We start from the raw sequence: 16,164 nt of genomic DNA on the forward strand, positions 1-16,164 counted from the left end.
GAGAAGAGGGAGAAATAAAATTTATCTTATTAATATAAAAAAAAAAAAAAAAAAATTAAAGTTAAAAAAATATTAAAAGAATTTTTTAAAATATTTGAAAAAATTACATGGAAAAAGGTATATTTTCTTATTCCATTTAATATTATACACCAATTTAGGTAGAGCTAAAAAAAAAAAAAATTAAGTTAAAATAATAATTTTCATTTTTAAAATTAATATATTCAATTTTGAATTATACATATAAAGATTAACATATAATCCACTAAAATAATAGAAGACAATTAATTTTAAATGGATATGTAGATTGTGAATTGGCTATTCATTAAACTATTCAATACTTTTTTTGCATCAGCTTTTTTTTTTTTTGCAGAACAGTTCTGTACATAGATTCATTCTCCCCTACTGCTTAAATTGCTACTTAAAATTCTGCTTTAAATATATAATCACAAATTAGTACGTAATTATTTATAAAAACAAATTTACTGTTTCATGACTTACGATAATTTAATAGTTAGAAATATAGCCTCTTATTTAACATGCTAAGGTATATTCTTTTTTTTATTTTATTATATTTTATTTTTTCTTATTTTTTTTTATTTTATTATATTTTATATTTTATATTTTATTTATTTATTTGTTTGTTTGTTTTTTTTTTTTTTTTTTTTTGATTCACCTCAAATTGTTACCGATGTTATTATTACTCAAAAAAAAAAAAAAAAATAGTCCTATTGATATGTTAATATTTATGTCGAAATATAATGTTGTCATGGTTCCGATAGCGCACTTTAATTTATTTACATTTTGTATGCTTTTTACTCTCATAAGCTAATTATTTTAATATTTATGTATGTAATGAACATTTATTTATATGTACCAATATGCATATGTATGTGCTGTCCATCAGACAAATGGAGGTTACCTCGATCGTAGATGCAATTTTTTGAAGCATAAAGCAATATTGGCTCATATTTACTATTATATCCTTTCACTAAGTCTTCTTTTAAAATTTTAATATATCATCGCTTCTAACTGCGGATGAGTGTTAATCCAGTATTAACAAAAATGTGCAAATATGTAAAAAAAAAAAAAAATAAATATCATAAAATAAAGTATAACTAAAGTAAAAATGAAGTAAAATAAAATAACAAATAATGAGTTTTTACTATTTCATTGGAATAAGCCCAATAAATTCTTATTAAATTATAAAGGGTTTAAATAATGGAAATAAATTTTGAAAAATATGAAATTGTTGTGTTCATACAAACACATAAGCACGTCCGAATCTTCTATAATATTTACGTATACACAGATAGACGTGCAAAGTTTTTTCGTATTTTATTCTATATTTACATCTCTGAGTTTATTTATCTTTTTTTACCTTTTTTATATTGCATTATTTTAAAAGTTTCATAAATATACATTTAAAAAAAGTTATTTAAAAAAAGATAAACAAAAATTGAATAAAAAAAAGGGATGTTATTAACAATAAAACAAAAAAAAAAAAAAAAAAAAAAAACCAATAAAAGGATATGGATTTATATATATATATATATATATATATATTATATATATTATACACATGATCCAGAAAAAAATTAAAAAAAAAAAAAAAGGGGTTATAATTTAAGACAGAAAATAAAGCATCGGGGGCTAAAGTTTTTTTTTTTGTAACATTACTATGTAACATACTCGTCTTTTCAAATTAGATAAACCATTTCGTATGCGTATGTATATTTTTCCAAAACAATTAAAAAAAAAAAAAAAAATTAATAAAATAATGACATGCTATTTTTACAAATACACACATACGAGAGTATTTCTTTATTAGTGATAAAAATGTAGAATTCGAAGCATGTTGATGTAATGTGGAAACGTTATGAGCTTCCCTGTTTTTATGGATTTATTTGTTCGACAGTAATAGTAGCAGTAGAAGTAGCTGCTTCCGTAGCTGCTGCCATAGAAGCTACCATAACTGTTGCTGTATTTATACGCAGGGCATTTTTCTCTTGAGTATTGTTTAAAATTGAGAGTTTCCGTCAAAACTTGAAAGAATAGAGGATATTTCTTTTAAAGTTTGTTTAATAACACAAACTGGAAGATTAAATTGATATATCGAATTTAATTTGTTTTGAGACGAGAAATTTTTATTATTTTTTATATTAGCAAATCTAGGTGTTAACCCTTTTGGAACTTTTACAACGCTTTTTTTTTCTTTGAATTTTTGATTTTTTTTACAATTTGTTAATATACCAAGTTCTTCAAAATGTTCAATGGCCTGATCTATGGTATTTCCTTCTAATATGTCTTTTATATAGGAGGTTTCGGATAAGGTGCTACATAAATTTCTGAATCCCTTTTGAATATCAGCATAGGTGATTTCGATAATTTGACTTTTGCTTTTACTTTGACATTTATTATTTCCTGAGATGTCATTTTCTTCATCTGAATTTAAATGTGAATCATTTACTACTACATTACATGACGCATATAAACATATTTTTTGAATTAAGGGTAGACTCTTTATTTTGAATAGGATATCTTTATGTTCTTCTAACGGGATTTTGTCGGTAATTTTTTTTATATCTGAAATAATTACTGCATTGCTATTAGCAGTAGTAGAATAATCTTGGTATTTTTTTTCTATATTTTTTATTTGATTATCAATTATAGTATCAAATGATAATAATTTTTCAATATTTATATTTTTTAATATATCTTGCTTATCTTTGAAATGTGGTATTTCTTCACTGTCTATTTCATTTTTATATAATACCTTAAATGGACTTTCATAACACTGTTTAGGTGTATACTCATTAAAGTTATAAAAAGATTCATTATCATTTGCGTTAAAATTTTTTCTTATCAATATATCACTTAACGTTTCATTATTATTTTGTATTTTAATAATCTCTTTTTTTAGTGTATCATATCCAATGGAAAATTCATTTTTAAAATCTGTGAATTTTAAATCTTTTGCATTTTTATGGAACTTATTTTCTTTTTCATAATCTTGAATGGTTGATAAAGGCGTTACATTATTGTTAAGGTAAAAATTGTCATCTTCCTTTTCATCATCATGACTGCAACGGCTTCTATAATGGGTGTTGTTCTTCATATCTAGCTTCGCCCTTTTGGTTGTTCTGCAATTTGGACTGTTCTCATTCAGTACGTGGGATTGTACGCCGTCTACTTCGTTTACTTCTTCTTTTTCTTCTGCTTCCACCTTTTGGATGCCTTTTTGTTTCCTTTTCTTTGTAGGGACTTCTAAGTCGGTATCATCTTCGCTGGAAGAATCTTCATTTTCGTTCATCACGTCCGTTGATTGATCCTCCTCCGGATCATTCAGCAAAAGAAATAAATTCCTTTTCTCTTGTCTATTGAAAATTTTATTCATCATGACTTCCTCTCTCAATTTAATTAAATTTTTTTTTCTCTCTTCTAAATCTGATCTTTTATCTAAGAAGACCCTTAAAATTGCATCAAAACATGATCTAATATCTCCATTTCTATTAGATATTTGCCTAACATGTATATTCAACGATACTCCTTTAAAAATTTTATTAACAAATTCATCTTCCAAAGTGTTTAATTTATTTCTTATAATGTTCATAAACTGCTTTTCGTTATATGGTTTATAAATAATTTGATTAATTTTCATGTGCGTATAATCTTTTATTAAATCCAAACTATTTGCAATACCTACTAGGATTATTTTACACTTAGAACTTTGAACACATTCAAATAGAGCTTTAACTACGTCCTCATTATAAGTTTTAGACACATTTTTCGTTTTTAATTCCATTCTCACATTTTTGATTGCAATAAAATCTAGTTCATCGACAATTATTATTTTTAAATTATTTAATTTACTTGTATAATATATGAATAACTTTTTCACTTCCTCTAAGCCATTTAAATTATACTTTTGTTTTACATTATTCAGAATTGTCTTTTTATCTTTCTTTATTATCTGTTGTAATATATCAACAAATATATCATATGGCTTTTGGCTATTAGAACATGATACATAGAAGTAGGAAGAATCCACGTTTTTGTAATTCCCCGTTACTGTGTTTTCTTTTTTCTTCCTTTTTTCCTCTTTTTCTTTTTCCTTTTCTTTTTCTATTTCTTTAATGATATAAAATATGCTGTAGGTTTTTCCTTGACCACTAGGCCCCGTTAGGAATATTCCTTCACCATCTAAATTCTTTGAGCACCTTTTCAATATTTTTCTAATTTGTTCTATTTCTTCTTCTCTTCCTACATCGCTGTTAAAATCTTTAGAGTCTAGGAGAGATTTAGATTTTTCATAAAATTCTATAAATTTTTCACAATCATATATGTCATCAACGATTTTTTTTTCTATTTCGTCTAATTTACTCAATGAATCTTCTATTTTTTCAATTTTATCTTCTATCGTATTAGTATCTATCGATTTCTCTTTATATTTTATTACCCCATTTTTATTTACATCTTTGCTATTTACTGTTTCTTTATTGTGTGCGTTCACTTGTTTATTATTTGTGTTATTATTCTTGTCTTCATTATTATGATGTACATTTACTAGTGCGGCTTCTTTTTCGTTCTTCTTTTTTTCGTTTGCATCACTCGAGTTTACATTTAATTTGTGTCTGTTTTTATTTTCCTTTGTCATTGTATTGTTCAAATTTATGGTAGCATTGTTGACTTTCATTTTGATGGAAGCACTTTAAACATAGAATATAGCAACAGGTTAAATGGTTTTCTAAATGGATGAAGAGAAAAGTGGATGAGTAATGAAAAAAAAAAAGGACTGGATGCAGGAAAGGTAAGCACATTTATAAGTTCAAAAAGGAATTAAAAATACTCAGTTGTTTTTTCTCATCGAAAAATATTATGAACTTGAAAAGGAAAGGTATATTTAAAAATAGAGCTACAAAAATTTTTATGTAGTTATGTACATATATATATATATTTATGTATTAAAAAAAAAAGTACGCCAAGTGTTATTTTCTTCGTAATTTTTCATAATTCTTTTGGGGTTGTTTAAAAAGAAAAAGATATGAAAATGCTGTCCAAAATAATATATACATATATGTGCAGATATGCCATTATATATGTATGTATATTAAGCTGTAATTTTTTTTTCTCTTTTTACGACTGTATTCCATAATAATATTTCATAAATAAACAAAAAAAAAAAAAAAAAAAAAAAGTGAAATAAATTATAAAAATAAGTCCAAATATACCTGACTTGTTCATATTATATTAAAAAATTGCATTAACATTCATGAAAATCGATAATAATATTTGCAATTCAGAAGAATAATATCCCTTAATTTCGTTTTATGTAATTTTCTTTTTTTTTTTTTTTCCCGCTACACATAATATACACTTATTCATAATAGTAAAGAAATACTGCCATTGTGCTCCCTTACGCATATTTTGTATCATTTACATACGTATGCACATTCGTATGTAAATATAGTGTATGTATGCGCATCTGTAAGCATAAATATATATATATATATATATATATATATGCGTATATATATATGTATATAAAATGTTTATTTGTTTGATCAAAAAAAAGCTATAAATTCAAAAACAAATGCCATGTATATTTGCCAGGGAAAGGGTAAAAAAAAAAAAAGAAGATACATGCACAGAAAAAAATTAAAAATTGTAATTCTCTTATATTTCAAAAAGAAAGAAAAAAGAAAATTATAATTAAGAAGTTATGCGTTTCCTTTCTGACATTTTTATGTACAAATGTAGAATAAATAAATGATATGTTTTTTTATGAAAGTTAAAGGAAAAAAAAAAAAAAAAAAAAAACGAGTTATTTTTAATAATAATTTGCAAACTATTTAAAAAAAAAAAAAAAAGGAAAATAAGGAACACATCATAAAAGGGCAAAAATTTATTTATGGAGAAAGTTATAAAAATATATGTACATATATATATATATACTTGCTAGGTTTACTTAAACTAGTTTAGATCTTATCTTTACTGTTTTTCTTTCTTATTTTATACTTATGAACCTTCTTCAATGAGGAGTACATGCATACAGTTAGTTTAGCAGAAAAAAAAGCTACGTTTAAGAGTAAAAAAATAAAAAAAACACATACATACATATATACATACATATATACATATATACATCCATATATAGATACATATATGCATACATACAAGATATAAACCGTGCGAAATAATAGCACGTAGTAGGAGTAAAACAACATATGTAATGAAATAATAATGTTACTAAAATATTTTATTTCTAGAAACTCGTAAAGGAATCTCAGATATTTTTATGTACCTTATAAAAACATCTCTCCCTTGAACTACTTTCTTTTGAACCATTTTAAAAATCATTCAGACGTCATGATACATTTTTTAAATAAACATTTTTGTTCAAAAAAAAAGGTTATATATGTGCACATATGTATATGTATATAAATGTGTATATTCTTATATATATAATACTCCTTGTATCCTTTTTTTATGGTTACTTTTTTGTAAGAGCAAAAAAGATATGATCATTTTTTATAATTGACGAAATTACGCATAAACGTACATTATTATACAGAAAAAAGAAAAAACTTTATACCAGTAATTTAAGAAACCAACATGAACAATAAAACTTATAGTCATACCATTAGCTATTTAATGGATAATTTAAAAAATAAAAAAAAAATGTTATAATATGATATAAAATGAAATGAAAACTTTAAGATGAACTGTTCTTTTTTCAAAATATTCCAGAAGATCTTTATTCATTGAAACCTTATGAAAGTTTAGGAAGTTAAAAATGTAAATAAGAATAACGATAAATGCAAACATTATAAACATAAAATAACTTAATCATAGTAAGACGGGTAACAAACTTCTCCCCCCCCCCTTCATGGAGCTCACATTTGGAAAGCTGAAATATGAAAACTTGTTTAAAAATAAAAGCATTTCTTATATTCCTTTGTATCCCTCTCCTTCACATTAATATAGCGTTCGAAAGTGTCTTTAGTAGAAGCATCCAAATTGTAAGAAAGGGATACAAACATTTTAATGGTGCAACATTATATTTTTTTTATATTATTCCATATAGCAAAATTGTTGATAATAAATATGTATTGTTAAAGAAACAATGGATGAATAGTAATTTAAGAAAACGCTCAAATCGCAATATATGCGAAATCAAAACTTACTGTAATGTGTACAAAGATATAAATGACAATGCTGATATATACGAAAAAGGAAACATTTTATGTAATAACAAAATGAAATTAATAATGCAGATGTTAAATAGAACTCGATGGTATGATTTCAAGTTTTTTTCACCAGCTAAGATTAATTTATTTTTAAAATTAAAAGAGAAAAAGGAAACTTACAACGAATTATCAACATTAATGCATTCAATAAATTTAGGTGATAATATTTATATAACAGCTTTAAGTAAAGAAGATCAAATAAAATTAAGACAACTGTTATTCCCATGTTCATCTGATGATTTTCTGACGATAAGTAAAAATAAAGAATACGGTATAATGCATGAAAACAAAAAAGCAAATCAGAAAAATGATGAAAAACATACACAATATTATTTTAATTATCCTTTGAATGATGATAATATAATTATAAAAGTTTTGAAAAGATATAGAGAAGAATTAAGTATAAAAGATGATACAAGATTTTTAGTCCATGTAAATAAAAGAATACCCATTTTTAGTGGAGTTGGTGGAGGATCGTCTAATGGAGCTACTCTTTTTTATTTTTTAGAAAAATATTTTTATAAATATTTAAAATCAAATGAATCAAAAAACAAGTTTTTAAAAAAAATTGGTAGTGATATATCTTTTTTTAGTAGTTCAGGTTTTGCATATTGTACGGGTAAAGGAAATGATGTAGTTGATTTATATGATGCTCAGGCAACTATATCAGGAAAGAGGATTTATATATTTCAGGTTGACGAAGGATTATCATCCAAGTCAGTTTATGAAAATGTAAATTATAGCAAAATAGTACAATACAGTCCAGTTACTTTATTAAAACATTTCATCATTAACTCAAATAGTAATAATATTATTAAAATTGTGGAGAAAAAGGAGCATATTTATTTGAGAACATTCGTTTCTCTTGACAATACAGATGTTCAGAATATTTGTATAAACGATTTAGAACATTCTGCTTTTTTTTTATTTAAGACATTAAAAGATTTAAAAGACCTTCTAATTAAACAAAACATTTTTGATGCTGTAACAATGAGTGGTAGTGGTTCATCGTTATTTTCCATAACAAAAAATAGTGGTATGGATATAAATTTGGAAAAGATAAAAGTGGAAAATATAATTAAACAAGTAAGGGAAAAATTAAATGTAAATATAAGAGTGTATTTATGTGACCCTTTAAGAAAACAACAAAATTACTGGTACAAGCCGGAAAAACTGGCCGAAGTGATAAAGAAAAAATGATTTAAAAAAAAAAAAAAAATAATAAAGTATATATACATGTACACACCTTCCCAAATGAAAACTTTATAACCTAAACATATGTTTTATGTAACGTAATAAAAAATGTTCTTAAACGTCGCAATATGTTCCTTTTCTCCCCTTCTCTTAAATTGTATATACACATAATTAAGGCCATAATTAGTATTATTTTTGAATTAATCGGCGCTTTATTCATTATACATATATATGTAAATATATGTATGTATACCTTTATAAGTGTTTGCATTTTTTGTTATTTATTTCTATTGTTATAATATGTACCCTTACTGTCCCTAATTTATAAAAAAATAATTTTTTTTTGGATTATTAAAATGTTTTCGTAAGGCACTTTCAAAAAAACCTTAACAGGTGTAAAATTAAATATACTTTAGCTTGATCATATATGCTTGTTTGTAATTTATTTACGTACGAATCATTTCAGCTTTATTCATTATTACTTGGAACATATGTTTATTTTTTTACCTTCTTTTCACCGCCCTTTTTATGTTTTAATTTTTAAGTCTATTTATTTATTTTCTTTATCCAAATTAAGGTTTTTCATTATTTTATTCGCTTCTTCATGCATATATGGTGGCTTTTCGTTTAAATTGTTATATGTTGGAACTGCTTCTGCTTCTGGACTTTTCTTTTTTTTTCTCCTTGATGAATAACCAGCGTCATATTTCTTTTTGCTTAAGTCTATATTAAATTTTTTACAACAGTAAGCTAGACCGTATTTTTTTATAGTCTTTAATCCTCTTGCACTAACTCTCATTTTTACAAATCTATTTTCTTCTTCAAAATAAATTCTTTTCCTTAATAAATTTACTCTCTGTATTCTATGAGTTTTCACACCCGACTTGGAAATTTTACGAGCTTTCCAGTTGTCCATTTTTCCTAATATCAGACATCTTTTTTTTTTTTTTTTGTAAAAAGAAAGTATATATTATATGTGCATCAAGGGATACAAATTTTGAATAATCTAAAACGGTTTGCAAATATTGAAGAGATATTTTTTATTTATTTATTTATTATTTTTTTTATTTTATTTTATTTTTCTATATATTTGATAAATATTTATGGTCTAACCTCCTTACAGGCAGTTTAATTTCTTTAAGTGGCAACATCGTAACTTTGTTTATTCTCTTTCTGCCATCTAACCCATGATGCCTTCTGGCTGTTGACGTTCCAATCATTCGATATTTTCTGATCTGTTTCACGTGTAAACAAGAAGAGAAAATGAAATAAAATAAGAACACTTTAAACATTAAAAGGGTACAGAGTTAAAACATATATATAAGTGTACAACTGTTGGAAGCATATATTTATATAGGCTTGCAAAAAATAAAACAATAATAATACCAAGCAACAACTGTTTTCAAACTCACCGCTAACGCTTCTTTATGCCTTTTCTTAGTATATAAGGAAAATTTCGAAACATGTAAATTTTTGCTGATATTGTTACTTTTAAATATATCACTCTTTTTAATTAACGATTTCACTGTTAAAAAAAAAAAATAATACATATATATATATATATATATAAAGTTAATATATGCTATATTAAAAATGAAAAATTGCTAACTGTTAAATAAGCATTTGTGATATTTATTTCAAGGTTTTATTCTTTACGTTTCTTTTTTCCTTTTTTTTCTTGTATACCATAAAAATTCTTTTGAAAATTTATTCTGTTTGCCTCATTTTTGTAAATCTAAATAAACAAAAAAATTGAATATAGTTGAATGTATAAAAATTATGTCTTATTAATAGCTCTTTGCAACTTATTATGTTAACTGGTTTTTATAGCAGCTTATGTATTTGTGCGCATTCTTATACGTGTACACGGTAAATATGTGTGTATGTATATATATATTTGTTTATATGGGCATTTACTTGTATATATATTTGTATGTATATATGTGTGTATATGTACGCATATACGTATGTCTAAGGATACATGTGTATATGCATGCAATGCCATGTAACTGTTACGTAAATGTTCAAAATGCATGATGTTACAAATACCGAAACTCCAAAAAGGAAAAGATATTTCAAGTTAATTATTACATAAAATATATACACATTTCTTGCTAAGCTATATATTTTATTTTTGTATTTACTTTGCATTATTTTCTTTTTTAAAAAATTTACGTTATTTCTTATTTCATTCAAAAAAAAAAAAAAACTATACAACTAGCTTGCAAATTTTAAGTGTCAACATCATTTTGTAAATGCACAAATGCGTGAATAAAATTATATATTAAATTTTGTAGCTCCATGTATACATTGTTATTAAGTTTTCTCAATACAGATTTATAAAAGTACTGAAGCAGAAAGGAGTACTTCAGCTCGCTTCCTTCATTGCTTTGTTGTAAAAGTATTCATGTTTGATTAATCGATACGTAAAAAAAATACGAAAAAAATCCCCCCCAAAAAAAAAAACAAAGGAATAACAAATAATGAACAATATATAATGAATAATAAAAAATGAACAGTAAATAAGAAAGTAAGAACGCCAAAACTTTGAAATAACTTTTTTATTTATTTTAACCTTTCTTTAATTTTCGTTTTCAACTCGTTACACTCCTATCAGATTTATGTATTATTTTATAAAATTTGATTATATATTTGTACTTTATTTTTATTATTATTTTATTTTTTTTTTTTTGAATTCACGTCTCCTTTATTCACATGTTGTATTTAAGTTAGTAATTTATGCTTTGATATATAATTTTATTTAAATTATTATTTATCTTAATGTTCCTACTAATTTTGTGCATTTTTGCTATTTCTCTTATTTTTCGTGTAATACTACTAACTTAAAATATTTTTTTTAATTGTATCATATGAATAATGAATCAATTAATACATACATAAAAATATTTTCATTTCTCATCACAATTTATATTTTTTTTCTTAATGTTTTAAAAAGATCTTCAATCTTTTTTCAATTTTAAAAGTACTATATTTTTTATGTTGTACTTTGTATAAACTTATTAAACCTTTTAATGTAGTGCTAACATTATTTCGTCATAGTTTTGCTTACACCATACGTAAATTGCTGCTCTTAAGATATTTCTCTAATATTATTATATTATTTTTTAATTTTTCTATTTTGCTTTTTGTTTTTACATTATTACTGAATTAAGCTTTTTTATCGTTTACTTTTTCTTCCCCTTTTTTTTTTTTTTTGGAATATATAATAAAAAGAGTACTATATTTATAACCTTTTTTATTATTTTAATTTATAACTGTTTTTATTTTATAAATTGATAAGCAAAAAAAAAAAAAAAAAAAGAAAAAGACGAAAACAGGAAGAAAAAATATGGACATTAATCGAAGTATGGAAAACGCACAAAATGCCTTAGGGATGATGATATTTCAGATTCTAAACAATGTAATTTTTTTTTGTTTTATATTATTTTAAATTTCTTTTTTTTCTTTTTCTTTGCTTCAAAACAAATTGTAGTAAAATTTGACCTTTTTTTTTCTCTATTTTTAGCAAGTGAGAAAGACTTGTTTCGAAAAATGTTTTGGTCAAAAATTTTCCGAGCAGATGGGGAAGAATGAGCAAATATGTTTAGCTAAATGCATGGATCGAATGTTAGTACATCTGTGTGTACATATACGCATATATAATACGTATACGTATATATATATACGGACATATATATTTCTTTTTATGTATATGTGCATTAATCTTTGTGCTTATGGCAATGCGTACATATATACAATTTTCTAGCCTATAACGGGACGTAAAAATATTCTTTTTTTATGATTTTAACAATATTTTATTTATTTATTTATTTATTTATTTATTTATTTATTTATTTATTTATTTATTTATTTATTTATTTATTTTTATTTTTGTGAATAGGTACGAGACACACACTATTGTAACCAAGGCATCTTCCGAAATTTCTCAAAATTTGAACGTTGACACTAATTATTGAGTTTTAAGTAAAAATTAAATATAAGTTTGTTTTTTAATTGCTCACTTTTTATATATTTAGCATGGGTTTCCCCTTTTCCCTGTCATTTTAATATGTAAACCTTCAAATGGGGGAAACATTAAATGAAACTTAAAAACCTTAAATAAAATTAAATACAAAATTAAATGCATTAGTAAAAGTAAAATTAAATAAAGATATAAAAAAAAAAAATCATATGCAAAAACAAAAATAACGAATGAATAATTTAAAAGGGCTCATATCACTTATCAGTAAGTAATAAATATTCGGTGTAATAATCAGTATGGAGAATTATATTATTATAGAGAGTAAGGGCAGTGGTATTACGCCCTTTACATAACAATGCAGAATTGTCAACATACGGGATGATATATAATAAAAGTTATACTACTGAAAGGCATTAAAAAAAAAAATAATAAAATAAAATAAAACAAAATAAGGAGCAACCAACTTTTTCATGCTGTAAAGAGGGGGGAGAATTTTAGTTTATGATAATTTGTAAATGTATCATATATTTTTCTTTTTTGAAGGAAAAATTTGTATTATAATTTAACATTTTGTTTTTTTTTTTTTTTTATATTTACGGAATAAAAATGTTAAAATGTTTATTTTTAAAGAAGAGCTTTCCTTATTTTCATATTTTACGGTAAAACAAAAGGACAAGTCTTGTGTATTGATGTAATTATGGAATTAAATAAACTGAGGATGAGCAACTTTGACATGCATATATAACGTAATATTCGAAATATAAATTTTTTTTAAAAAGAAAAAAATCACCACAACGGCAAAAATAAAGGTACGTATTCTCTTCGCTAATATATTCCAAGTCTTTTTTCTTAATATTCAATGCATTTTCGTATTTTTCTAATTTGTTACTACATTGAATTTCTTTTAAAATTTGTTCGTACGCCCAAACTACGGTTACGAAATCGATATTTTCTGTTTTCACCTGTTGCCTTTCTTTGTTTATTTTGCTATTTTCTCGCATTATTTCCTTCTCCTTTTCCTTATTTAAATGATAGTTTTGCTTATCTGGGTGATAAATTATTGCCAACTTTTTGAATTGTTTTTTTGCAGTTTCAATGTCGCAATTTTTTTCAACATTCAAAATGGAATAAGGGTTTCTGTATATGCTATTTGTCATTTTTCTTTTTATAATATATTCTTCATTTATTAGCGTTGTACAGTAGTAAAATCATTCTATGTTATAGATCATCAGTTTTTGCTTTGTTTTGTTAATCATGTGATTGTCATTTTCCACTGTTCGTTTTGTTTTGTAAATCAGCATTTCTGTTTATGAATTTTTTTTTTTCTTTCAAAAAACTGAAGGCTTTTTCTTTTTTATATATATATATATATATATTTTTTTTTTTTTTACATTGTTATTAGTCCCTTTTTTAAAAGGTTTAAATAAATATTATATATTTTTTTAATTTTTCAGTGGTCTTCCACTTTCTGTAATTTGTCACATCATAAACTTAATACATTTTCATTTGACATAAGTCATGCTTTTTTTTTTTTTTTTTTTAAATTATTTTATCCCTTTACTTTTAACTGTTTCCTTATTATAGTAAATCATGCTATTTCTTTTTTATTTCTGTGACAATTTTCCATAAGGTTTTTTATATTTCTTTTATATAATTTTATTAGTGCGTTAATCTGGAGCATTATACATTTGTATATTCACTGCATGCGTGTAATAATGCATTATGCGAGTATGTATTACTTAATCTTTTATGTAACTTTCTCCTAGCATTTTTAATGAATTTTTATATGTTACATTTATATTGTTTCGCCCATCCTCTTGACGATTTGAACATTTCGGTAGGAAGTTTATTTTGGTATTCATTTTCATTTTAATCTTAATTTGAGCTTCTTTTTTTTTTTCGTTTTTCTATGTTGTTGTGAACTCATTATTGTGTTATGAGAGGGATGAGCAATTTTGTAGAATTACGTGACGTATCAAAATTTGCCTTTTCCCTTTTCATTAATAACTTATACCCCTAATTATTATTAGATTTACCTGAATGATGGAAAAAGCATATATGTATACATTTGAATAAGTAGGTATACACATCTATGCGAATGGTAAAGTGCATATGCACACCTAGATGTATACGATGCATATAACTTTACATACTACCAAAGTTACTATAAAACAAGGATGAGTTAATTCATTTCATCCTTCCAGTAAATGAAGGAAATTCTTTCCATTTTTGAACATAATTTTTTTTTTCGCTTCATTTTGACCTTTTTCAAAACGAAGCATTAATCACTGCTGAGCAAATAGAAAAAGGATATGATATCATTAAGCTGCAAACAATTAGGAGGTGGAGTTGGCAGACGATTGTGTATGCCCATTTACAGTGGTAGTAGCGATAGTGTTTTTAAAGATAAGCATTTTGTTTTAAAAAAAATAAATCATAAGTATGAGAATGTTTTATTATTCGGTGATGTAAATAAATTAAGAAGCACGGCTGTGGATCTAATAAGAACCATTTCGGGTAAATCAGAGAACTCGAATGCTGATTATGAAAATATTAATTTCAAAAGATATGGAGGTAGGAAGGAAATTAAGTCAATAGAAGCAAAAAACGAGAAAAATTTAGAAAATGATATCACAGTTAATGATTACAGTACTGAGGATAGCGATCTCTTAACAGGTAATGATAACAATTTGGAAAAAGTAATAATAACTTCACAAAATAAAAATCTCGAGTTAAGGAAGAAGTTATCATTTTGGCAAATATACAGCTTAAGAGTTAAAAAGAGCCTACATTTATTTAATTTACGTGATTTTGCGTTGATTCTTCAGTCTTTTCATTTGTATAACAAGGATACCGGTAATTTCGATCGAAGCATCGATTTCCGTTTCTGTTTGTTTCTATTTGTATTTATATTTTTTTTTTTTTTTTTGTCCTTTTACATATTTAACATTTCGTTGAAATAAATACGTGAATAGGTGTATGCATACATGTGATTTTTTCCTATATTATATGCTGTTATATTGCAATTTATCTTTTTTTTTATATTTTTTTTTTTTTTTCCATTTTTCTACTTTGCTATTTTTTCCATTTTTTTGTATTTTTTGTATTTATAGGAATTTATGTGTCAAGTGTAAAACACATTGACAGGCAAGTCGCCTCAATGAATGGAATTTCGTTCGTGATAATTTTAAACATTTTGAGCAAGAGATTAAAAAAGAATAACTACAACGATTTTTTCAAGAAAATGATGAATTATTTGCCGAACGTTATATACGAATTAAATATACAAGATATGAACAACATTTTAAACTGTTTTTACAATTTAGAGTTAAGTAATACAAAAGTCTGTGAAATGTTTTGTCCGAAAATTATATCAAATTTAGACAAAGTAGAAGATACTTATACCCTTTCATCTTTATGTTATATTTTCTATAAATATGACTTTGAAAATTTACATTTTTTTGAATGTTTAAAAAAAAGAGGACTGTGTTTACTGAATGATTTTGATGCGACTGAGTTTTATAGGTTCATATTTTCATTATATAAAAAAAATATTTGCTTAAAAGATATTATTGAGAAAAAGAAAAATGACGTTTTTACTTTTTTGTCTAATTACAATGATGAGGAGAAATTATTTATGTGTAAATTTTTCGGGATAAAATGATGCTACGCCGAGTCTTTTGAGCTGTATTGTATGTATGTATGTATGTATATATGTTATGTGTATGTATTTGTATATAT

At 24.4% G+C, this 16,164-nt stretch overlaps 6 protein-coding genes across 6 annotated transcripts; 3 read left to right on the forward strand and 3 right to left on the reverse strand.

Moving 5' to 3' along the window:
• Nucleotides 1-2,017: 2,017 nt before the first annotated feature.
• Nucleotides 2,018-4,693, reverse strand: PmUG01_06023100 (conserved Plasmodium protein, unknown function; the record flags this gene model as incomplete). The annotated part of the gene is made up of 1 exon (XM_029003804.1): nt 2,018-4,693. The coding sequence occupies one exon, from the start codon at nt 4,691-4,693 to the stop codon at nt 2,018-2,020; it is 2,676 nt and encodes an 891-aa protein (XP_028859886.1).
• Nucleotides 4,694-6,914: 2,221 nt separating this feature from the next.
• Nucleotides 6,915-8,447, forward strand: IspE (4-diphosphocytidyl-2-C-methyl-D-erythritol kinase, putative; the record flags this gene model as incomplete). Its single annotated transcript, XM_029003805.1, has 1 exon — nt 6,915-8,447. The coding sequence occupies one exon, from the start codon at nt 6,915-6,917 to the stop codon at nt 8,445-8,447; it is 1,533 nt and encodes a 510-aa protein (XP_028859887.1).
• A 544-nt stretch (nt 8,448-8,991) lies between these two features.
• PmUG01_06023300 (50S ribosomal protein L28, apicoplast, putative) lies at nt 8,992-10,592 on the reverse strand (the record flags this gene model as incomplete). The annotated part of the gene is made up of 5 exons (XM_029003806.1): nt 8,992-9,376; nt 9,555-9,676; nt 9,854-9,966; nt 10,128-10,176; nt 10,485-10,592. 5 exons carry the CDS (start codon nt 10,590-10,592, stop codon nt 8,992-8,994), a joined length of 777 nt encoding a protein of 258 aa, XP_028859888.1.
• A 1,216-nt stretch (nt 10,593-11,808) lies between these two features.
• Nucleotides 11,809-12,418, forward strand: PmUG01_06023400 (mitochondrial inner membrane TIM10 associated protein, putative; the record flags this gene model as incomplete). The annotated part of the gene is made up of 3 exons (XM_029003807.1): nt 11,809-11,862; nt 11,968-12,068; nt 12,343-12,418. 3 exons carry the CDS (start codon nt 11,809-11,811, stop codon nt 12,416-12,418), a joined length of 231 nt encoding a protein of 76 aa, XP_028859889.1.
• A 700-nt stretch (nt 12,419-13,118) lies between these two features.
• On the reverse strand, nt 13,119-13,580 carry PmUG01_06023500 (DnaJ protein, putative; the record flags this gene model as incomplete). The annotated part of the gene is made up of 1 exon (XM_029003808.1): nt 13,119-13,580. One exon carries the CDS (start codon nt 13,578-13,580, stop codon nt 13,119-13,121), a length of 462 nt encoding a protein of 153 aa, XP_028859890.1.
• Nucleotides 13,581-14,735: 1,155 nt separating this feature from the next.
• On the forward strand, nt 14,736-16,087 carry PmUG01_06023600 (conserved Plasmodium protein, unknown function; the record flags this gene model as incomplete). The annotated part of the gene is made up of 2 exons (XM_029003809.1): nt 14,736-15,279; nt 15,537-16,087. 2 exons carry the CDS (start codon nt 14,736-14,738, stop codon nt 16,085-16,087), a joined length of 1,095 nt encoding a protein of 364 aa, XP_028859891.1.
• Nucleotides 16,088-16,164: the final 77 nt, after the last annotated feature.

This window comes from Plasmodium malariae (assembly GCF_900090045.1).
Source record: "Plasmodium malariae genome assembly, chromosome: 6".
Taxonomy (NCBI): domain Eukaryota; phylum Apicomplexa; class Aconoidasida; order Haemosporida; family Plasmodiidae; genus Plasmodium; species Plasmodium malariae.